General features: G+C 37.3%; 1 protein-coding gene across 5 annotated transcripts in view; it reads right to left on the minus strand.

The window, feature by feature from the left end:
* LOC118717424 (WD repeat containing planar cell polarity effector) overlaps window positions 1-25,385 on the minus strand; it is a 217,435-nt gene that overhangs the window by 76,853 nt on the left and 115,197 nt on the right. For all 5 annotated transcript variants that reach the window (XM_045580802.1, XM_045580801.1, XM_036435487.2 and 2 more), the window contains exons 11-12: window positions 17,740-17,928; window positions 13,834-13,957 (exon numbers count right to left, since the gene is read on the minus strand). In XM_045580802.1, coding sequence (XP_045436758.1) covers window positions 13,834-13,957; window positions 17,740-17,928 — 313 coding nt within the window. The remainder of the gene's footprint in view (window positions 1-13,833; window positions 13,958-17,739; window positions 17,929-25,385) is intronic.

Here is a 25,385-nt window from a genome sequence, read left to right on the forward strand (position 1 = left end):
CAGGCCTTGGGAGCTTGCGTTCCATACAAATAAGTTGAATCTGACACCAATATACTGATTCCTGCTACATCTACACCCTAGCGTACCAGCTCTTTCTAATGAAAATTGGTGAAATACTTCTCTCTGCAAAAATAATTTAAAGCATTCATTTAATATTTCAGTCCTACTCCTATTTTCAAATTTGAAATTTATCATTCACAATTTTTATTTGTGGACTACTTTACAGATGTAAAAATTTACCCAGGAATTGCTTTATTGGATACATTACTCCTGAGATATGAAAGGCAGATGACTTCACTTCCCATTTTACAGATGAGAGCTTTTCAAAGATCTCTTAGTGTTTGGTAGAACGTCATATTCCTTAAATTCCACATGTAAGTGAAATCATATGCTGCCTGTCTTTCTCTGACTGGCTTATTTCACTTAGCAATAATATTTTCTGAGTCCACCCGTGCTGTCACACAGGGTGACATTTTCTCCCTTTTATTGGTAGAGTAGTATTCCATTATGTGACTCTACCATGGCTATTATCTACTCATCTACTGACGGATACGTGGGCTGCTTCCAATGTATGGGATTTAATGAACAAACTGAACTACCAGGCAAAATAGAGAGACTCATAGAGTAGAGAGCAGGCAGACAGCCCTGGGGGCAGTGGGGTTGTGGGTGTTGAGAAATGGTGCAGGGATTGGGCAACAAAGAAAATAAAAAGAAGAGAGAGAACTCATGGGCATGGACAGCAGTGTGGTAGTTTCCGGGGTGGGAAGGATGCGTGGGTGGAGGAGGAAGAGGGCATAGAGGGGATAAATGGTGATTGGGGCTGCGGGCAAAGTCACATTCCTTTACTCCAATTAACTCTTGTTTGTTTTTAATCCTTACCCCAAGGATTTTTTCCATTGGTTTTTTGAGAGAGTGGAAAAGAGAGGAAAAGACAGAAATATCTATATGAGAGAAACACATAAGTTGGTTGCCTCCTGCATGAGCTCTGACCAGGAATCATACCCAGGACTCTTTGTTCTATAAGCTGATGCCCTATCCATTGAGCCAAACCGGCTAGGGCTACTCCAATTAACTCACAGTCCCACCACAAGCAGTTTAGATACAATGCAAGTTCAATCCATTATTTTGTAGGCTACAACTCATTAAAAAAACACACAAAAAACCCCAGAAAGTTCTATATGGTCTACCTCAGTCTCTTAGAAACACTTTCCAGACCCTGCGAAAAGCCCTTGTTCCGACAGTGCACTCAGCTTTAACATACCAGCACTCCTCATCTTCTCCCTGGGAGTTGCTATATCTCTTATCCCCTTTCTTCATTCTGCCCATCATCTTTATCCCATCTCTTCCTTCTTTTTTATAGTTTCCATCTCTCTTCTGCCTCCTTTTCCCCCTTCTCCCTCCCTTCTACATTTATATATCAATACTATCTCCTCAATGTTGGAATCTTAGCATAATCTGAGCACATCATTCTGGCTCCTGCATCTACATTTAAATATCAACAGCGCCATTAAAAGATATTGCAGTATTTCTCTCATGCTTACAAAATAAAAATTTTCATTTCCAAAGCACAGCCACAAACTTTAAAAATGTATATTTTCAAACAATCCAAACAAAAATGTATATTTTCAAACAAACACAAACAGATATTTCACCAGAGCATACAGATGGAAAATAAACACATGAAAAGATCCTCAACATCATTGGCCATTAGAAAAATGCAAATAAAACCACAATGAAATATCAGCACACATCTTTATAAATAGCTAAAATTAAAAATAGTGACAATGCTGGCAAGGATGCGGAGAAACTGGATCTTCCATACATTGCTGATGGGAATGCAAAGCGACACAGCCACTATAAAAATAATATAGCAGCTTATATAGTACTAAACTCACACTATTAGCGTATGACAGCAAGCACACTCCTGGGTATTTATCAGAGAGAAAAATTCATATCTGCATGAAAACCTGCATGAATGTTCACAGAAGCTTTATATGTAATAGTCACATCCAAATAACCAAAATGCCTCTTGATAAGTAAAATTCATGATTTTAAAAATTGTACTTGTAGAATAACACTTATTTGTAGACTCAGATTGGCAGCTTTATGATGCCTCCTGCATGAGCTCTGACCTGCACCCTCTCATAATCCGGGACCCCTCAGGGGATGCTGGACTGCTGGTTTGGATGCAATCCTCACAGGCCAGACTGAGGGACCCCACCAGTGCATGTAACCGTGCACCTGACCTCTATTATGTATTAGTTAATCTCTTCCCACCCTCCCTCCTTCCCTCTGATTTATCAGTCTGTTCCATGTTACCATGCCTGTGCATTGAGCATCTGTCCCCTGGTGGTCATTATGTGTCATAGCTACCGCCCAGTCACTTAGGCTTTTATATATATATAAATGTAAAAAGTGGTATCCATTCAAACATTTCCCCCAAACAATGCTAAACAAATCAAGCTTTGCATCAAACTAAAGGGCAAATAATGGAAGTTTGTGTCTTGGTGCAACTTCTGAGTTATGAACTGGTTATCTGGAGAAATTTAAGCACTTGATATCTTATGGTTAGAGTCTCAACTATTGGATGATGTCAGTATATTTTTGTAATCATCAAAAGATAATCAAGAAAACCACTTTTCCTGTCTTATTCAAACCCTTATTGCCTTTCATTTTCCTGTCTTATTCAAACCCTTATTGCCTTTCATTTATTTTCTAAATTCTTTCCATTTATTCCAACAAGAAAAATGCTTTAATTGCCACAATATGCGAAGCATACAGATTTCAGTTTTTTATTCTATTTTAATTATGGACTTAATACACAAATATGTTCTTTTCAATATTCAACAATGAAGATAAAGCAAAAATACTTTCAGAACCACCTCCAAGTCCCAAGCCCAGGTATAAACAGATGTGAACACTTTTATTATTATTATGGATTGTGACTTTTCCTACGTTCCAATTACATATTAAGTTTAAAAATAAAGGATTTAAAACATAACAGTTTTAATAGGGGTTCCCTTAGAAATCTATATCCAGTGAGCGAACCTCCATTATTTCTTCCTCTCAAGGAAAAACTTTCCGTTTTACTAACCTCTTACTGTTTAGCAGCTTCTCAATAGTCGGTGTTTATCTCTGAACACAAGCACAGTACAGCATTCTCAGCAAGGTGCTTCGGCTAAAAACATGTTAATTAAAAATGCAGATAACAACCCAGACACCTGTTCTTTCACACCTCTTGTGCTCAAGCCCCCGTCTGTCAAATCCCGTCCTTTATTTCAATAATTCTCTGCAACCTCTCTTCCATTCCAGCTGCAGGTCTTTCACTGTATTGATCATTTAAACTGTTCTACTGAGCGAACCTATCAGGATGACTACACAGTCAGCTCAGGGAACCGGACGTGCTGCACTCTAAGGATAACTGTCAATTGTCCGGATGTGATACCTAAACAGCTTTTAACTATGGGAACAGGAGTTTAGTCAATCAGTTAAAATTGTGTATGTCCCTCTTCCATCTCTTGCAGATCTCAATAGTGTGTGCTCGTGGCAGGGGAAGATGAAGGAAAGGCAGGCATGTATCCAGCCCTGAGAAAGGCCAGGTCGGAATTTATAGTGACCTGCTTTGTGATTATCTCAACTATACCTTTTTTGTTTTGTTTTGTTAATCCTCACCCAAGGATGTTTTTCCAATTGATTTTTTAGAGAGAGTAGAAGGGAGGGAGGGGGGAAGAGAGAGAAACACTGAAGTGAGAGACACATCAATTGGTCGCCTCCTGCATGGGCCCTGTCCAGGCCCGGGAACCCAGATACATGTCCTTGACAGGCATCAAACCCACGACCTGCTGGTCTGCGGGCTGATGCTCTAACACTGAGAACCCAGACAGGGCTGAAGTCTATCTTGATTTTCAGGATGTCTGTTCTGCCTGCTGCTGTTTCTATTTTATTTAATTGAAGGGTTTAAACCATTTAGATATAATGTGATTTCTAATACATTTTTATTTTAAATCTACCATATTACTATTTATTTTCCATTTGTCCCATGTATTCTTTTTTTTTTTTTTTTTTGCTTTCCTGGCATTCTTTTGGATCAAACATATTCTAAGATTCTATTCTATATCCTTGAATACTATCAATATTTTTCTCCTCTTCTACTCTAGGAATGAACCTAACGTTTTAAATGCCACTGAAAGAATTATGGGTGGGACAAAAGTTGTTCATATGGTAAATAATACAATAAATAAATAATAATACAAGAATAAACTGTGTTTCACATACTTACAACTGTAAATCTACTTTTGCCACACTCTGTATTTTACCAGACAGAAGGAGACATTTATTTGATGAAACAAAAACATTTCCCAGAAACCACCTGCTAGCATTTTATCTATGCAGAACTATTTATTAAACTGACTTGCTGCTCCACATGCTCACAAGGCAAAATTCTCAAATAACACAAAAATGCTTTTTCCCTAGCAAGTCTGACTAATGCCTTATTTGCAAAAACAAAACAAAACAAAACAAAAAAACCCCTTAATCTAATCTAATGTTGTATGACTCATTATTAATGCACCATTTTAAAATTAACACTGTAATTTTGAATGTTTATATTTGCCAAAATTAGATTTTATATATTGATCAAAGTTTGACCTACACTGATGACACACCTGAGAATGAGAAAGAAAAGAGCTGCGATTTCCTATCAAGCTACATGATCTAAAAATCTATGGACTCTACCATATATCCTCACAGAAATCTGGCACATCACAATGAAAGAGGAAGGGAGAAGTGTGAAGATCCATGCTTTGGGTGACATTGAAGATAGTAACAATGATAGTGATCATACATGAAAGGAACTTGTAGCTTCAGATAAATCTTCTTGAATGCTTACACCTGGTAGAGAATTCATACGTAGACCTTTGGGCTCCTTAAATGCAGACTGCCTTAGGACAGCTGTGATCTATAGAGAAACCCTTCAGGCCTCTGGGAAGTTATAGAAGGACTGTGTTTAGGTGAAGTTCAAGACAGTTTCCCTTTTTATTGAAAAGGCATTAGCAACAGTGGATGGGCTTTTAGGGTTTAAAAAATGTATTAAGAGGCTTCTACTTCTAAGAGTGATAGAAATACCTTTTCCAATCCCTCCCTCTAAGTACAATTTTAAAACCTTGACTTGTATATAAAAAAGCAAACATTAAGAGTATGAAAGGTGGAGAGAAGGCAGGCCAGCTTAGGAACCTGGGGACCCAAGGAACACCAACCAGTTCTTTCTGCCTCATGTGTTCCAGAACTGAGATTAGAGAAGTCAGTGACCCAAACATGCCAATGGGTACAGAGAAGAAAAAGAGCCCAAACAGAAGTGTGATTTCTCTAGCCAAAGGACCAGGCTATGGACAGCACAGTGAGAGAGAAAACTTTCTGGAAAGAACTGCTTTACACCAGCCAAACACCAAAAAACTGTGGCCCCACCCGTGCCGACAACAGCTGGTGACTTCCGACCTTGCTGGACTGTGACAGCAGTCCCGCCCCTCCCTTACCCGCCTTCCCTCCGTAAGATGATGCCAGAGAAGGCTGAGTAGAAAAACGGAACTTGCATCCCTTCTAGGCAATAAGGTACTGGGAATACTGGATAGCCACATGTAAATGAATGAATTTGTATCACTACTTCACACCATCCTATACAATGAAAGGCTAATATGCAAATTGTCCCCTCAACCAGGAATTCTACCTGGAGTTCAACCAGGGGGAAGGGCTAGCCAGCCAAGCCCCCACAGCCCCCCGCCTCCTATTTGCCCCCCAACCCTGAATGGGGGTTAAGCCAGCCGGTCAACCACCCATGGCCCCTCCTCCTGGCCGGCCAGGATCAATCGGCTCTGATTGAGGCGGGCCAGCTGAACCCCACCTGTGCATGAATTTATGCACTGAGCCTCTAGTCTATATAATATTATAGAAGCCTAAGAGACCATTATGGCAAACAACCAGAACAACCAGTTGCTATGACATGCACTGACCACCAGGGGGCAGATGCTCAATACAGGAGCTGCCACCTGGTGGTAAGTGCACTCTCCCACAGGGGGAGCACTGCTCAGCCACAAGCCGGGCTCACAGCTGTGGCTGAAGTGGCAGGAGTCTCTCTTGCTTCCATGGCAGCACTAAGGAGCAGTGAGCTGAGTGGTAAATAGAAGCGAGCAGGCGGGTGGTTAAGGAACAAGGGGTCCTGGACTGCGAGAGGGATGTCCAACTGCTGGCTTAGGCCCACTCCCCAGGGACATCCCCTGAGGGCTCCCAGACTGCAGGAGGGTGCAGGCTGGGCTGAGGAACCCCACTCCCAGGGCACAAATTTTATGCACCGGGCCTCTAGTATATAAATATTAACTCAAAATGGATCAAAGACATAAACATAACAGCTTAAACTATAAAATTCATAGAATGAAACAGGAGTAAATCTTCCTGACCTCAGATTAGACAATGGTTTCTTTATTTTTAAAAAACACTCACCCAAGATTATGTTTTCATTGATTTTTATAGAAAGAGGAAGGGAGAGAGAGGGGGAGAAAGAAACATTGATGTGAGAAAGAAAAATTGATCAGTTGTCTCTTGTATGCGACCCAACTAGAGTCCACGTAGGTATGTGCCCTGACAGGAATCAAACATTCCACTTTTGAGTATATGGGACTAAGGTAAATGCTCCAATCAACTGAGCTACCAGACCAGGGCAGGCAACGGTATCTTAAATACGACACCAACTGCACAGACCACAAAAGAAAAAGTCAATATATTGGACTTCATAAAAAAGAAAAACCTTTTGTGCATCGACCACTATCAAAAAAGTAAAAAATGGGAGGAAATACTTAAAATATCTGAAAAGAGTCTAGTACCCAGAATGGATAAAGAATTCTCAACAATAGAAAGATAAACAATCCAATTAATTGTTGCCCACCATTCCTTCTTGGGTCTCCTATCTTCCTTCCTCAGGGAAGATTGTGGATTGATGTGGGGTTTCTGACCCCATCTCCTATTCACTTCAGCCCAAAGCCTTGTCTCTGACTCTCTGAGTACACAGCCTTTGTAAACCAAGCATCTCACTGCCAGCAGATGCCTTCAAGGCAAACTTTGAATTTGCTTACTCTTATGGAATCAAGCATCCTTGTCATTTCAACCTTTGAGTGTTTCCCTTAGTTTCCTGCCAGGTCAACCATGCTTTGAACAAGTATTTTAAATACACCATCTAGCATTTTCAGATTTTCTAACCAGGAAGTATTTCTCTGAAGAGCATTCTATCTTAATCTGTACATATTTTTAGGTAGTTATTTTAGTATTAATATTCTTTGAATGCAATTCATATAATTGTTTTATTCACTGTGAATGGTTCATTACTGAAAAGTATAACTGAAAGAAGCCAATTTAAATTAATAACATTTTGTTACAAAACAAATAATTTTTGCTTATCAGTATATTTTGCATAAGCTAAGAACCACTTTCAAAAGACTAGTCTCTAGTCCCCCACCCAAATTCTAAGTGTAAATATTAATATAATTAATATATATATCCCCTCAGTATCTTATTATAAAAATGTTCAAACATTCAATAAAGTTGGAAGGATATTTACCACACAGATTCTATCACTGTCACATTACAATATTGTTTAATCACATATCTATCAATCTCCCTTTCTATCCATCAGTTCATCTCACTTTTTTATTGCACTGCAAAGGAAAATGCAGACATCAGTACACTTTCCCACAAATATACCATAAACAGTATTTTTATTCCTAGAGAACAAAACTTCCTTTCCTAATATGTTGCTTATTCTTTTGTAAGTTTTAAAAAAGCATGACTCTCTGACACAATTACATTACACCATTTGAGTCAAAAAACAAGTCTTATATTTAAGAGGGAAATAAGTAAAATAAATATTAATCCTTTATATTTCCATGTTAGTAAAATTAGCTTCATATATGGCACATTCATTTGAAATGTTTTTTTAATACCTAGAAGTTGCTTATAGTATCTATCTATATATAAAAGCCTAAGTGACTGAATGAACAAACAACTGGTCGAACAGTCGCTATGACGTGCATTGACCACTAGGGTGCAGACGTTCAATGCAGGAGCTGCCCCCTGGTGGTCAGTGTGCTCCCACAGCCAACTTTCCATGGCTGGCCAACCTCCCGCGGAACCTCCCCCAGGCCAGCAGGCCCCCATTAACCCCAATCAGGACTGGGCAAGGTGGCCCGGATCAGTCCCAACTACAGGCCAGGCCAAGGGCCCCTAACCATGCATGAATTCATGAACTGGGCCTCAAATTTATTTATAACAGAAGCTCTTACTTGTTAGTACAATATTACCCTTTTCAGTAATTCTGAAGTACTATTCAGTTTCATGGAGGCTGAGAAGTAAACAATCACCTTGTGAACTTAATGTAGGCAAAGCTGCATTGGCCTTTTCTGATATTGTGATTTATAAAAAGAAATATATCTTTGGTCTTTGTCTTATTCCTGGCACAGAGCTGCTAAAACTCATGGAATTTCCTAGGTGATAGAGCAAATGGATACCACCAAATGGCCAATAAAAAACCAAGCAGACTCTGTAATTGGAAGTAGAAGATGAAGAAACTGTGTTGTTTCTGCCAAAGCAAGATCAGGAGCAGACTGTGGTACTGACCATGAATTGTTAATATCAAACACTGGAGTAAAGCTGAGGAGTAATGAAAGAATTGTATTGCCAAAATATAATGTAAATAACATTCCTAATGGATTTAAAATGCACATCAAATATAGATTTGCATTATTAAACTTAAGTGACCAAGAACCAGAACTGCAGACTGACACTGGAAATATTTGGAAAGAATGCAAAAAAACAATGCTGGAAGTAGAAAGGAAGGGGAAAAAAAGCTGCTTGAGACAAGAAAATCTGAAAATTGTCAGAGACAGGTAAGAGGCAAAAGCAAAAGGTGACCAAAGTAGGGTTAGAAACCTGAATGCAGTTTTTCAACAACTAACATTTAGACATAAAGAGAACTTTTACAAAAGTCAACGTAAGGAGATAGAAGAGAACAAAAAGAAAAAATCAGATATCTCTACCAGAAAATGCAGGAAACAAGAAGGAAATTCAAACCTAGATTAAGAATGCTGAATAGTAATAAGGAAGCACATTATCTGACCAGGAAAAAAAATAAAGGGAAGGGATGTCCATGGATTCTCCACTGAAATTCTCTACAGAAAAGACAAAAGGATGACAGATACTTCTGCAGACTATTCCTATAAGAACGAGCCTGCAGTTCTAAACAGTGAAGCGAAAGCTGCCCTGAATGAATTGGGAAGAGATAAATCATCAGGGGTAGATGAGATACAAAGAGAATTATGTCAAGCCACCAGCAGTGAATCTGTCAAAATCCTCACAAAAAAAGATGTTAACAAATATAGAAAATGAGACAATGGCCTACTGACTGGGAAGATTCACCATACCTCCCAGTTTTCAGGAGGTGCCAAAGAGCACAGCATTGACAGGACCACTGCTCTAACTTCCCGTACACGCACCGTGATGCTCAAGGTGGTGCTAAGGCTTCCCCCTTAGAAGAAGCAGGAAAGGTTGGATTTTCAGCTGGATTCAGAAAGGAAGAGGCACTTGAGACCTGATTGTGAGCACTTGCTGGATATTGGACTGCTCTGAAGAATAACAGGTCAACTTTTGACTGTGTCGAACTCAATCAGAGAAGGGGCCAAAATCTAAAATCCAGCCTAAATCTCAGGCCAAATGGTTTACTGAACAGTCATAAACTGTCATTGTGATGGAAACGCAGCGGAGTGCAGTGATGACAGCGCGGTGTGGGCCACATTGCAAGGCCTGGCGGGACGGATTTGGCCCGCGGGCCTTGTGTTTGACACATGTGGTGTAGATCATGCAAAGCTGGCAGTTGCTCTGAAAGAGACGAGTGTGCCTCAGCACTTGACTGTCCTGATGTGTAATTTGTACTGTGGACGGGAAGTCACTGCCAGGACAGAAGATGGAGAGACTGGATGGTTTCCTATAGGGGAAGGTGCCACACCTTTTATTTCCTTGTTTGTTTAATGTATACACTGAACATATTTTTAAAAATCTGGACTAGACCCAGAGGAAGGAGGAGTTAAAACTAGTGAAAGAGATATCAACAACTTAAGATATGCAGGTGATATCATCTTACTGGCAGAATGTAGCAATGATCTGAAATGACTTCTGATGAAACTGAAAGAAGGAAGTAGCAAAGCAGGACTGCATTTGAAGATGAAGACAACAAAAATCATGACTACCAAAGAGATGCACAACTTAGACAAGGAAGGCACTGAAATTGCTTACCTCGGTAATCACCAATTTAAACGGAGGCTGCAGCCAAAAAAATCAAGAGAAGTGGAGACTCAGAAGGGCAGCGATGGAAGAATTAGGAAAGATCACCAAGAGCAAAGCTGTGTCATTAGAGACCAAGGCTAGGCTCATCCACACCCTCATCGTCCCCATCACTGTGTACAAATGCAAAAGTTGGACAGTGATGGAAGTTGATAGGAAAAAAATAAAGATTCATTTGAAATATGGGATTGGAGGAAAGCTCTATGATTCTCCGAACTGCCAGGAAGAGGGACAAGTAGGTCCTGACACATCGGTGGAGACAAAACTGAAGTTGTCTTTCTTTAGACACATCATGAGAAGGCAGGGTTCTTTGGAAAAGATGATAATGCTGGGAAAAATAAAAGGCAGCAGGAAAAGAGAAAGATCAAATATGAGATGGACTGACTCCATAAAAGAAGCCCCAGGCACGAATCTACAGGAGTGGACAGGGCTGTTACGGACAGGACGTTGTGGGCATCACTCATTCATAGGGTTGCCAGGAGTCAGAGCTGACTCAAAAGCACGCCACACACACACACACACACACACACACACACACACACACACACACACCCCAAAAAGGTGGAAGTAGTCTTTTGTTATTCATAACAAGCTCCTTTCAACCACACCTGAGTTTATATGAATGAGGTGATTTTCAAAAGCCCCTATAGAGGGAGCTGGTTATCAGAAGAACCAACCATGATTAGAGGGTTGGAACTTTCAGCTCTGCCCCCAGACCTCCAGGATAGGGAAGTCCATGGATTCCCCCTAACTATCCAAATAAAAACAAAGTTGTATAAAAAAAAATTTATTTTAGTAACTCACCCAGTATAGTTGTCTATTATCACAAATTCTCACTATAATACTCACTCTTCTTATGGTTGCATGAAATTAAAATTAATCTAATATTTTATTCTTCTTAATCAACAGTTCAATCCGGACTCAGGCAATATGAGTCAGCGGCTTTACCAGTGAGTGAGCGTAAGCACAACCCTACTCCGCACAGCACTCCTTTTTTCTCACCTTCAGTCCACAATTCTGTATGATGGTGCTTACTGTTTAGAACTCAGTCCATTATGTAATAACTTTTTTAGAGTATTAAAATACTGGCTAGCAAAGTACAGGGAGTAATGCAAGTCTAGAACTTCATAAATACAAAAAAAAAGTCTTTGGCCTGTTTCTCTTCCCTTAAGCAGGAGAACTTCTTGGCAGCAGATTAAAAAAAGAATAGTTTCAACTTTAGCTATCTCATTTAATTTCCTCCAAACCTACTTTTTTTTCCTTCATAATGCCATGTATAGCCTACTGTCAAAAGAACTAATAAACACTCATTATAACAGAAATAATAGCAAAGCATGCATAAAAGAAAACATGAAAAACCTAGTATATCCCAAGGGAAAACGTTCAATTCCAGATGTAACCACACAGAAAAGCTGGAATCTATAAGAACAACAATAATAGACACCTCATCAAAGCAAGTAAAAAAATTAGAATATTGCATTTGAGGAAAATCAATGAACAAAAAAAGTGCACACCTATAGCATACGCAAGCATTAGTAGGCTATGAGCATTCTAGGGCCAGGAGCACAGAATAATGACTATCACATTATGAAGCATAATGCTAATGCACAAACTAATCCCTGCACAAAGTCACAGAGGCCAGAGACACAGTGAGGCCACCAAGAGTATGCCCTAAAATGCCTGTTTCATTCATGTTAATCGGTTGTGTTCTTCAGGCAGGAAGGGAACTCATTAATTTTTCCTCAGAACAGGGAAAACAAAATAATAGTGAGAGCAGAGAACAAAGCCCTCGGTCGGACGACAGCCACAGTACCTTTGGCAGAGGCTCATATGTAGGAGACTGCCTCATTCAGGGTGAAAAGTCTCTTGAAATATGCTAATGCAATTCAGATTAAAAGGCAAATTCAATTACAGATCACAACTCATACAATATATTAACATTTCTCAGCCTCTAAATGACTGTTTTCCAAAGGCCCCCCTGTTGGGTGGAGATGAAAGTGCCACTTTATATATAGTTTACTCATTTGTCAACTGATACTATCCCCTTCAAAGAGTTGTTCTAAGAAAAGAAGAAGGGATTATATATATAATTGTTGAAAGAGTTCAATAGAGTTATAGCAAATTCATAGTTTAAATAAAATTAAAATTCTAAACTCAATTCCTTTGGGTGCATGGAGTAGAAAATTTTATTACTTTCTGTTATAAAATATATCATATGTAAAAAGTATACAAGATGTAAACATTTAGCTAAAAGAATGGTTATTTTTAATTGACCCTGATATATACTCCATTCATCTTAACATCACTAATACCTTGGAGGCTCATATATGACTATTCCGCGATTTCTCTTAACCTACTCTGCACTATCCTATATTTTGTGCTAATCACTTCCTTGCTTTCATTTATAGTATTTCTAAACTAAACTATTGAGATATATGTACGAATACATATAGTTTATATGTATTTTTAAATATATGTATTTCTAAACTAACTATAGCTATCTACCGACCTATTATCCATCTCTGTCAACCCATTCATCTTCCACCCAACCGTTTTTTAACTTTATATATATGGGATATGCTATATGTACTTGTGCTTCAACTTTTACATTACTTTTCTCAGAGTAACTTACTGACATTATCTAATTTTTCATATAACACCTAAGGTTAAAAAATTTTATTATATCCATTTAAAGCAGAGAAAAAAAGGCACAGTATACCTAGCAACTTGCCACAACACGAGAGGACAATAGACAAATCTTTCCACAGTAATTTTGAAAGTAAAGCAAACCAACGACCGTCTCAGAGCTTTTTATAGCACATTTGTATTTTTAGCTTCAATGAAACTAAAACATTTCTCTAGTGCCTGGAGCACAGTTAAGTTAGTTGTTTTTTTTAAGTTAATGTTTTTAAATTGTCTTTACCCGGCTGGTTCTTTTTGCTTTCACACTAAAGGGGAAGTTATATGAAAGTGTGCTGTTGATGGACAAGCCCTAAACAATATTGAAATATATTAGTTAAAAGGAAAACAAGAACGAATTAAGTAAAGGATATCAAGAGAAGATTTGTTTTTTTCCTTAGGGCAGCAGTTTTCAACTGGTGTGTTGCAAGAAGTTTTAAAACATGCAGTACCCTGACGATGTAGTCAGGGACCCTGACTTCTTTTCCCTTAGACTGTCAAATGAAAAAAATGACTACAACCAACACAACAATAGCCAACCAATGTAAATGAATCAAAATTACACCTTATTTTTTGTCAGATTGACAAAAACATTTTTTTTGGTGTGCTGCAGCCTTTTAGAATTAGTTTATGTGTGCTATGAGATGAAAAAGTTGAAAATTGCTGCCTTAGGGTGTTATAAAACAGATAGCCATAACATGGGATATTCTAATTAAAGAACATGGCACCTTATATAGGCATTAGTTTAATACAAATCAATCCAAAGATACCATTCACCTGAGCAAGTGGTGGAAGAATCTCCTGGCATATTTGCTGACTTGGTCTCTGTATTCCAATATAGTTGTGTCCAGGAGTGGTCTTGTTGGCGCATAGAAGGTTCCAAGGCTTGCCTCGAGCTGTGCTGTGGAATTCAAACACAGCAGCACTAAAACAAGTGAAACTCCTTCAATTACAACAGAATACTCATGTTTGCAGTCAGTCAGGTTTTGCAAACTTGGATGAAATGTGAGCTTGTTGCAGGAAAGATGAAATTAAAATATGACAGCTGGTACAAAAACAAACCTGTGTATAAACTTTCACTTGGAGCAGAGCTGACAATGACTCTGAACAACGAAAAGCTGTCAAAACTGAAGAAATCCATAATGAATCAACCTCTCAGCACAAATGGGTAATTAAAAGTGACTCATCAAAGCAACACAGTTTGAACTAGTATTTCCAGTAAAATCAACTTGCTTTGTGCTCAACATTTACTCTCCTTAGTGGAAGGGCAAAAACTAACCTGTCCACACTGGGAGCTGAAATATTAGAAATCTTTTAGAAAAATAATACAAACAAAAATAGCCTTATGGTAATAGAGATTTTTACTACCTACTCAAACTTTAAAGAAACTGTGAAAGTCCCTTTATCTTCCCTAAACCTGTCCTCCACAATAAGGCTGTTGGTTTTGTCCAGGTGTGAAAGCCAACACCCCTGGGAGGGATGACATGCTAATCTGCTCTGGGTCACCTGACACCTTCCTAGGAGAGGGGGACTGGAGGTGCTTAGAACTAGGAGAAAGGGGCACAGTCTGCCAACTTCACAGTTTTACCAAGACATGCCTATAGGGTTGTATTTCCTCCCAGAAATACAGGAAGGCATCTAATTACCATAGCGGAGTGAGTGTGAGTATCTAGAGCACTACAGTTCACAGTAAGACTCCACTGGTTCTTATGCTACTTACTAGCGCTTGGTTGAATAAACAATTTTTTTTTTTTATTTAGCAAAATTCTTTAGTTTTAGGCATATTTGATTTTGAAAGCATTAAATACCTCATCAGAGTAATTGCTATAGACTTGGCTAAGCTATAAGTAATTTCCTTTTTAATCTCAAATCTAGACAGTGAAGTAAGATGAACTTTACAGGTATTTTCTTTCAAAGCAGCAGTCAATTTAGATTAAAATTGAATACAGCAATGCTATTGTGAAAACAAGCCAGATTCTCTTGCCATCGCTTGTTTTCTTGACAGCATGTTTTGTACATCGGAAACGTTCAAGCCTACATGAGCTACTCGTAACTCCCAGCACAGTTACAGATTCATTAGATAGCCCAGCTTGATGTTTAAGACAGAAATGACGGCCTCAAAGACAACCACAACATGGCTACAAATAAAAGAGCTCACTGGGTTCCACTAATAAAAGGAAAACAAATTACCATGTCAAATTTGTTAGATTCAGATAGAATAAATCTCAATAGAAAAGAATTCTGAATGTTTTAGAAATGTGTTTTGCAGTTACTTAGGGGAAAATGCATTCACCTATCTAAATGCACATATTCGGATAACCTAGCATCATGCAAGCATTTTTTAAATAGCCTATAATCATACAAGCTTTTTATTTTCCTGTCTCCCCAATGTGGTTCCTGAGAATATACTTTATTAATGCAAAAATCTGATAACGTCCATTTGTGAATTACCTACTTAATCTTTCTTAGAACACAGAAATCTTACAATACAAATTCACTAAGGTATTAGTAATTTCTCAGTGTCCTGAGTAGCAGTAAATATTTTATCTTCTCCATATTTATTTAACTGTAAATTTAGGATCTCTTGTGTAGTTTTGTGCACCATAACAGATTTTCTTGGGGACTCTTTTCTTAAAAAAAAAAAAAAAATATTATGTAACCAATCTTGGAGTATACCAAAGCTAAGAAATCACTGAAATAACTCCCCAGGCAGAAATATTATAGTAATACCTAGTACCTAAAATTTTGAAGTTATACTCTTTTAAAAAAATATATTTTATTGATTTTTTACAGAGAGGAAGGGAGAGGGATAGAAAGCTAGAAATGTCGATGAGAGAGAAACATCAACCAGTTGCCTCCTGCACATCCCCACTGGGGATGTGACTGCAACCAAGGTACATGCCCTTGACTGGAATTGAACCTGAGACTCTTCAGTCTTCAGGCTGATGCTCTATTCTCTGAGCCAAACTGGTTTCGGCAAGTTATACTCTTCTTATTTTTAACTAATATTTTAATACATACGGTGGGCCAAACACTGCGCTAGGCATTTTCTCCTTGTAGAAATACTGGAATCCCACAGATGAGTTGGGCTACCTCAGGAAAGCACATTCAAGTAACATTAAATAAATATTTATTGTGAGCCTCCTGAGAGTTGGGCCAAGTCCCATGATGCAAATTTCCTGAAGAAATTTGTTCTTATTGATTATTCTTTAAAATTACTAAAATGAAGCTTATAAACAGAATTCTATCTAAACAACTTGTTTACTTTATAAACAAAATAAAATATTGATAGAATAAGAACATCTATAAAAATGCAAAGAAAATAGTAGGGGAAAGGAAACTCTCCAATAAAGCCTTCTGGTTTGATATATGTCCTTGCAAACTACCTAGGGACAGTTTCTCATTAGCCATGATTTCCCATCATTAACGTAGTTTTTTTTTTTTTGCAAAGATCTGAAATAAAGAAGCAAGTGGAAAAATGGTTAGGTGCATTTTACATTAAGTAAATCACAATAAAAACAACATACCGAGTCCTAACTGGTTTAGGCTCAGTGGATAGAGTGTCAGCCTGCGGACTCAAGGGTCCCAGGTTCGATTCCGGTCAAGGGCATGTACCTTGGTTGTGGGTACATCCCCAGTAGGGGATGTGCAGGAGGCAGCTTATTTTTTATTTATTATTTTTTTAAAAATATTTTTTTATTGATTTTGTACAGAGAGGAAGGGAGAGAGAGAGTTAGAAACATCGATGAGAGAGAGTCATCGATCAGCTGCCTCTTGCACACCCCCCACTGGGGATATGCCCTTGACCGGAATCGAACCTGGGACCCTTCAGTCTCCAAGCCGACGCTCTATCCATTGAGCCAAACTGGTTTCGGTGGAGGCAGCTTATTGATGTTTCTCTCTCATTGATGTTTCTAACTCTTTAACCCTCTCCCTTTCTCTCTGTAAAAAAAAATCAATAAGGTATATTTTTTAAAAATAACATACTGATAAGTGACAAATATAAAAATTAATTTCATTGTATGTGGCACATATTTGTCCCCCCTCCTTTTTTTTTTTTTTTTTTTTTTTTTTACAGTGTTTTATCTCTCTTTGACAAACAACATCTGAGATCCTATGGAATAATTATTTACTGGGGAAGGTGGGGAAATGGGAAACAGGTATCAGAACTACAAATCAGAATGAAAATAAGCAGCAGCAGACTGGGCTGCAAGTATCACACACCCACACACACACACAGTAAGGGGAAAGGATTATTTTCTGGACAAAAGACTTGGGGTGTGAGAGAAAAATACTGATGTCTAATGTAAAGGAGCAATAGGAAGTTTGTTTGGGGCCCTTTGTCTACCAGACCCGAGAGAGTACATGAAATTCTTTTTCAAAGTTTGAAATCTGAGCATATTCCATACATGAACTTACACTGGAATATACAATGACTGCATTGGGAGCTCCAGCATAGGTATATACAGAAAAGTTGTTCTTTATGTTGATAAATACTACACAATCAATACCATACAGGAGTAACTATTTTATATCTGACTCTGTCAGTTTTAATAAGGCATTAGCATTTCTGTCTTAGTTTAAAATAATATCACTCAAAATCATACTAAAAAATAACTGACTCAATAAAAGATACTTTACGTATATGCAAAACCCACTGACAGAATAGATTTCGAGTCTGACCTTCTCTCTCTGGGGTAAGCTTTTGTCTGAGAAGGTGGTTCACGATGGCGCTCATGCTGACGAAGCACTGGTGGCCCAGTGTGTCCCAGTTCATGCTGCTCAGGATGCTTATCGCCTCACAGACCTGGTCGTAGTGAATGTACTGGGAGACAACGTCTACCAGGCCCAGCTGTCCTCGAGTGAAGATACCTGTCACAAAAAAGCATAAAACCAAATAAATCTTTTAAAAACAAAAAGTAGAGTAACAAAAACAGAGTTGAGTTTTTGATAAAAAAAATAAAACAGTAATAATTTCTTGCATAAGTGCTAGAAATATGAAATTTGGGGAGCCAAGACTAAAATGGTTCTGTGGTTAAATCTTCATTTTAAATAATACCTACCTCCTCCTCCCCCCATTTAGCTTATCCTTACAATTTCAGCACATATTAACTAATTTATACTCCATGTAGGCAACTGCTTAAACTGAGTGGGTAAGCATGAGGATATCGAAGTAGACCTCCCTTCCCGGGCTGCCAGCCGGGGCCTTCCTTCATTCTGTGCCACCCCCTGGTGGTCAGCGTACATCATAGTGAGCGATAGAATTCCTTGTCTCCCGGTTAAACTCCCGAGGTGACAAGTTGCATATTAGGCTTTTATATATATAGATTGGCATTTAGAGATTATTCTCTTCTACTGAAGTAAGCAATGATTAGTATTTTTTTTTTTTGTATTTAAAAAATATATATATTTTATTGAGTTTTCACAGAGAGGAAGGGAGAGGGATAGATAGCCAGAAATATCGATGAGAGAGAATCATCGACCAGCCGCCTTCTGCACACCCCCTACCAGGGATGTGCCCGCAACCAATGTACATGCCCTTGACCGGAATCGAACCTGGGACCCTTCAGTCCGCAGACCGATGCTCTATCCACTGAGCCAAACCGGTTTTGGCAGCAATGATTAGTATTAATCCTGCTGTTGATCCTCTTCACAAATAATATTTACTATAAAACATATTTGTTTATCCATTTAAATAAAAGAAAATCCACTTCTAATCTTAGAGAAACAAGAACACAAAACAAGTGGGGAAGCATTCTGATCTAGTTTTATTTTATCATCTTTTAAATATGGCTTATTTCGTTTAAAACTAACAACTTCTGTGTAAATGACAGCAAATACTAGGATGCTTAAGCAGGTTATTATTTTTTAAATCTTTAAAAAAGTGGTTGGCAGTAAAATCTTTTTTTTTTTTTTAATTCAGCCAATGTTTATGAAATTGAGTGAGTCCACAAAAACTTCTCAGTACAAATCATCATGAAACTAAATGAGAAAATATGTGTGAAATTATTCGTAAGCTCTAAGTATATAAAATATCACTGCAATTTTTCATTATTATCAACATTTAATTGCAAAGGTTATAGGTTTCAGGATTTTCAAAACATACTAGTCCATGAGAAAAATGCCAAAATTCTTCATATTACTTCAAGTCCATTAAAAAAGAAAACCTATGGTATATCTAACAGGACTTAACTTGATAGGGAATCTGGGGAATTGCCTTGGTTATCCTAAGCAACAAAACTTTGCTATTCTTTTTATGTTGGTAAAATTAATGAATGCTGCTGTCCAAAGCCTCTGTGAGCCTGCAGTCAAGCACGAGAAGTCCTCAGTGGCTCCTGTCAATAGACATAAATGTGTAGGAACTTCGCAGGAAACTGAAAATATCCAAACCTTCTGATGCTATTTATACCTCATATATTACATCTAGCAAGAGAAAGAACTGATTTTTGAGAAGAGAAGCTAGTATATAATCATAACCAAATTGTGCAAAAGGTGATACAGGAAAAATCTTAAAAAGGAACCAAAAAAGGGACAAATGATGTATAGAGAGACAAATATATAAATAATTGCAAACTATGTTTCTGAAATGATGCAAGCCAGAAGACAACACTAAGACATATTTAAAATGGTGAGAGATGGAAATGAATTAACTTAAAATTATGTATCTTATAATAAAGAATTGAAAATTCAGGAAGAAACATAATCTTCAATGAACCTAACAATAGAGCTCTGAAATAATAAAGCAAAAACTGATAGAACAGGGGGAAAAGTGAATTCTACAATTATATTTGGATTTTTCAGTACTTCTCTGTCACTAATTGAGAAAACATATAGCAGAAAGTCAATACAAATAGAAAAATATTGAAAAACACTATTCTTGAATTTGACCCAATTGACATTTATAAAACATTTCACACAATAATAGTAGTATATATTGGGTGATAAAACATAAATTTAAATGTTTTGAAATCATACAGAATATGCTCTTGAACCACACCAGAATTAAATTAGATATCAACATAGATAGCTGAAAAATCTCAAAATATTTAGAAATTAATCGACATTCTTCCCCATAAGAAATTACAAAGTGAATTAGAAAATATTTTGAAATGCATAAAATTTTTAAAATAACATTTGTAAAGTGTAGTTATAGCAGTACTTTGGAGGATAATTTCTAGATAACTTTATTTTTTCTTTTTCTTGATATATTTTTTATTTATTTTTATTAAGGAATTACATGTGTCCTTATTTGATGTATTTTTATTTATTAAGGTATTACATATGTGTCCTTATTTGATGTATTTTTTATTTATTTTTATTTATGAAGGTATTACATATGCCCCTCACACACAACCACCCCTCACTCATGCCCTCATTCCCCTGGTGTCTGTGTCCATTGGCTAAGCTTATATGCCTGCATACAAGTCCTGTGATTGATCTCTCTTCCTTACCCCCAACCTCCCCTATCTTCCCTCTGAGGTTTGATGGTCTGATCATGCTTCTCTGTCTCTGGATGTTTTTGTTCATCAGTTTGTGTTGTTCATTATATTCTACAAATGAATGAGATCATGTGATATTTATCTTTCTCTAACTTGGTTATTTCGCTTGGCATAATGTTCTCCAGTTCCATCCATGGTGTTGCAAATGGTAAGAATTGCATCTTTTTTTACCGCAGCATAGATGTACCACAGTTTTTTAATCCACTCATATATATACACATACTACATGCATATATAATACAGTATAGCCTTCTCTTGTGTGACACAGGTTGCATATTGGGGCTAGTAACTGAGGGGGGGATAGTGTAGATAGTTAATGACTACTTGTTTTTTAATTAATGAACACTTAGCCTTTCTATGTGCATAATGGCACAAGAGCTGGATACCTCAGGTGTTTGACAAACTGAGATGCTTGCATTCAGTTGCAGACTGGGGCACCAGCCCAGCATTTGGCATTAAGACTGTCAAGGCTGGCTAGGTTTGAATCCTCACTCTTTCTCCTTCATCCAATGGGGACTTAACAAAAACTTTCAAAGTTTTGGTTTGGGAGTTTATATATGTTTGTCTTTGGATGTATACACAGTTGATTGCTAAATATGATCAGATTTCTCCTCACTGGCTGTTCCTAAATTCTTAGGATACATCCTGGTAAATTACACATTGTGAATTGTCATATGTATAATTGTTGCATTTTGGATGTACCTAATTTGATTATTTTTAAGAAGTATTTCTACTTAGGTTATCTGTTTGCAGACTAGAAAATGAGAAAATATAATTGTGTGATAAGAAATGTAAAAAAAAAAAAATCAAGCAGTAAATAAAATAGACTAAATCCCCCCAAAATGCTGGTTCTTTGAAACCATTAGTAAAATTGACCAACATCTGCCTAAATTGAGGAGAAAGAAAAGACAATATTGACAATAATCACTACAGAACTAGAAACATTAAAGAAGTGAATAATCTAACTTTATGCAAATAAATATAACTTATAGAAATGGGTTCCTTGAAAGACCTAAACTATCAAAGCTCATTTAAGAATAACATGAATGCCGAAACTGGTTTGGCTCAGTGGATAGAGCATCAGCCTGCGGACTGAAAGGTCCTGGGTTCGATTCCAGTCAAGGGCATGTACCTGGGTTGCGGACACATCCCCAGTAGGAGGTGGGCAACAGGCAGCTGATCGATGATTCTCTCTTATCGATGTTTCTAACTCTCTAACCCTCTCCTTTTCTCTCTGTAAAAATCAATAAAATATATAAATAAATAAAAAGATGTTTTTCTCATTGAAAGCAAAGCAAAGCATCATCTCTGAAATGTTTTTTTTAAAGAATAACATGAATGACCCTTTATTATTTGAATTTGAATCCATAGTTTAACAAACCTTTACATACACATAACACACACACACACACACACACATTCCCTCTCTCTCTCTCTCTCTCTCTCTCTCTCTCTCTCTCTCTCTCTGCATGTCCAGATGCCTTCTCTTGGGAGTTCTCTCAAACATTAAAAGAAGAAATAATATCAACTGTATACAACTCAAAAGGAGGGAACACTTCCCAACTAATTTCATGATGTTAGCATTACAATGACACCAAAAATGACAAAGACATTACAGAAAAAGGAAAAGTACAGATATCTCCCATAAACAGATTCAAAATCCTTAACAAAATATTAGCAAATCTACAATACATTAAAAAGATAATCAATCATAAACAAGAGAGCTTTATCCCACAAACACAGGTTACCAAAACTTCTGAAAACTAATCATTGTAATTCACCATATGACCAAACAAAACATACAATCATTTCAATAGATGTAGAAAAAGCACTTGAAAAAATTGAGCATCCACTCAAGATAATACATCTCAGGAGACAGGTAGTGGAAGGGAACTTCTTCAACCTAATGACTTCATAGTTATAGCGAAAGATTAAATGCTTTCCAACAAAGATCGGAAACAAAGTAAGGATGTCCTCTCTTGCCACTTCAATTTAATATTACAGTGGAGGTCCTAGCTAGCATAGTAAGGCATAGAGGTTGGATAAGAAGATGTAAAACTGTTTTCAATTGCAGCTATCAGAGTCATTTATGTAAAAAATACTAAGGAATCAATAAGAAAATCACTACTAGGAAATGAATTTAACAGGATTGTAGAATATATTTTAAGTTTTATTTCCGTATAATACCAGGAAACAATTAAAAACTGTAATTAAAAATACTATTTATAATAGCATCCAAAAACATGAACAAAATATGTACAAGGTCTTTACACTTAAAATTATAAAACACTGCTGAAAGAAATTTAAGACCTAAATAAATGGAGAGAGATCCTGTGTTTTGAGACTCAATATTATTAAATTGTTCTTCTACCCTAATTTGATCTATAGATTGAACATAACCCCAATCAGAATCTATGAGGTCTTTCTGCAGAAACTGACAAGTCAGTTTCAAAATTTGTATAGAAAGAAACCCAAAGACCAAGAGTAGCCAAATAATTGTGAAAAAAAAACAAAACTCGCCCTAGCAGGTTTGGCATGTTGGCCTTTGGACTGAAGGGTCCCAGGTTGTGGGCTCCATCCCTAGGAGGGGGTGTGCAGGAAACAGCCAATCACTGATCTCTCTCATCATTGATGCTTCTCTCTCTCCCTCTCTCTTCCTCTCTGAAATCAATAAAAAAATATTTTTAAAAAAGAACAAAGTTGGAGGATAACAGAACCTGATTTCAAGACACTATAATAATTGAGATAGTGTGATACTCAGTTATATACAGACATATAGATCAGTAGAAAAGAGTTTATTCATACACACACACACACACACACACACACACACACACGCGCGCAGTCAAGGTAATTCAATGAAGATGAATCTTTCCAACTATTGGTATTATAACAAGTGAATATTCATATTAGAAAATAATTTTAACCCATACCTCATACCATATGCAGAAAATTTAGTTGAAATAGACCATAAACCTAACTGTAAGAACTAAAACCATGAAACTTCTAGAAGAAAATAGGGTTAGACAAAGATTCCTTAGATGGGACACAAAAAACACAAGCCATAAAACATAGAAATTTAAGAATTGGATTTCATTTAATGTAAAAACTTCTACCTGAAACATGCAGTTAAGAAAATGAAAAATACACTACACTGAAAGAAAATATTCACAATACTAGTATCTTACAAAAGGATTTGTAAGATCATCAAAAAGCCTTATAATTCAGTAATAAAAAATCCAATTAAACATGGGCAGGAGATTTGAAGATATCAGAGAAGATATGTGCCAAATAAGCACACAAAAAGATGCTCAACTCCAACATTTTATCAGGGAAATATAAACTGACATCACTACGCATCCACTAGAATGGCTAAAATTAAAAAGACCACAAATGCCAAGTGTGACTGAGGATGTAGAGCAACTGGAATTCCAAAACAGTTTCTTCTTAAGTTTAACATACACTTAGCATATGGCCCAAGCATTCTATCCCTAGGTTTTTTCGCAAGAGAAATTAAAATGTATGTCCACACAAAGAACTGCACATGAAAGTACATGGCATTTTTAGCCATATTAGCTTAAATAGAAAAACAATCCAAATGTCCACCAACATGTGAAAAGCTACACAAATTGCGATTTATCTATATAATGGACTACTACCCAGTAAAGGAAAATTTACAGTGATGTACACCAAATTGAAGATTTCTACAGATTAAACAAGTTCTAAAAGTCATACTATTTGTTTTTGAGAGTGACAGCCACATACACATGCACAAACACATACAACATATTGCCTGTGATTTTCAAAGTCCTACAAGAGGGAAGAAGTTAGCATCACTTGAACAGTTAATGTTTCCCAACTTTGTAGGTTCCATGAGAACACTGCGGGGGCACCCCAGGTAGATGGAATACTATCGACACCGCTGCGGGAAGGAGGGAATGTGAGAGCACACGCTGGGATTGGGGAGCGACACCGGAGCAGCCCAGCTGGAGAGATGAAGCCTGAGAGGCCCACCAGGGCTTATCAGTCCCTGAAGGATGTGAGGCTGGAGAATCCTTGACCCAAATCTATACTGTTAGATTCATTTGGGGTGAAGGGGATGGGAAGATTGGTAGCCAGAAAATTATAGACAAATGGACACTGTTTGATCATGGGAAAATAGGAAACAACTAGATTAAGGTAATGACAGCAGGTTGAATGGAAGATATCTTTGGACAGCATTTAGAAGGCAGAATTGATGACATTTGGTCACTAATTTGATATGGCATTAAGGGTGAGAGGATTCCAGAATGACTTCTGACTTGACACTCCATCTGAATAACTGTACCACCCACCAATATGGAGAATACAGGAGAAGTATGTTTGGGGAGAAAGATGATGAATTCATATCTGCCCACAATGAGTCTGGAGCATTTGTGTGCATCCAAGGGGAGGTATCTGTAAAGATAGGTGAATTTGTGGATGTGGAGTCAGATGTGGTCGGGGCTGAACTCAGAGATGGGATATTAAAAATAAACTCTTAACACGTTAAGCGCCATATCAGTCACCGGTGACTGATACTATACTTTCCATCCAGAAGATAAAACAGGCTGGACACTTAATGTGTTAATCTGTATAAAATGGGAGGAGAGCAAAAAATAAAAAAATAAAAAATAAAAAATAAAAAAAATAGAACCTTTGAGAGCCTCAACATTTTCATAATAGACAGATGAAGGCCATAAAACATGAAATATTGCCTCTGGAATCATAGAAGGCAAGTATGATAAGAGTTTAATGATGGAGGAAGTAGTCATCAACCATCAAATGCTGAGAAATCATCAAGTAAATAAA

The sequence above is a fragment of the Pipistrellus kuhlii genome, unplaced genomic scaffold, assembly GCF_014108245.1.
Source record: "Pipistrellus kuhlii isolate mPipKuh1 unplaced genomic scaffold, mPipKuh1.p scaffold_m20_p_13, whole genome shotgun sequence".
Classification (NCBI taxonomy): domain Eukaryota; kingdom Metazoa; phylum Chordata; class Mammalia; order Chiroptera; family Vespertilionidae; genus Pipistrellus; species Pipistrellus kuhlii.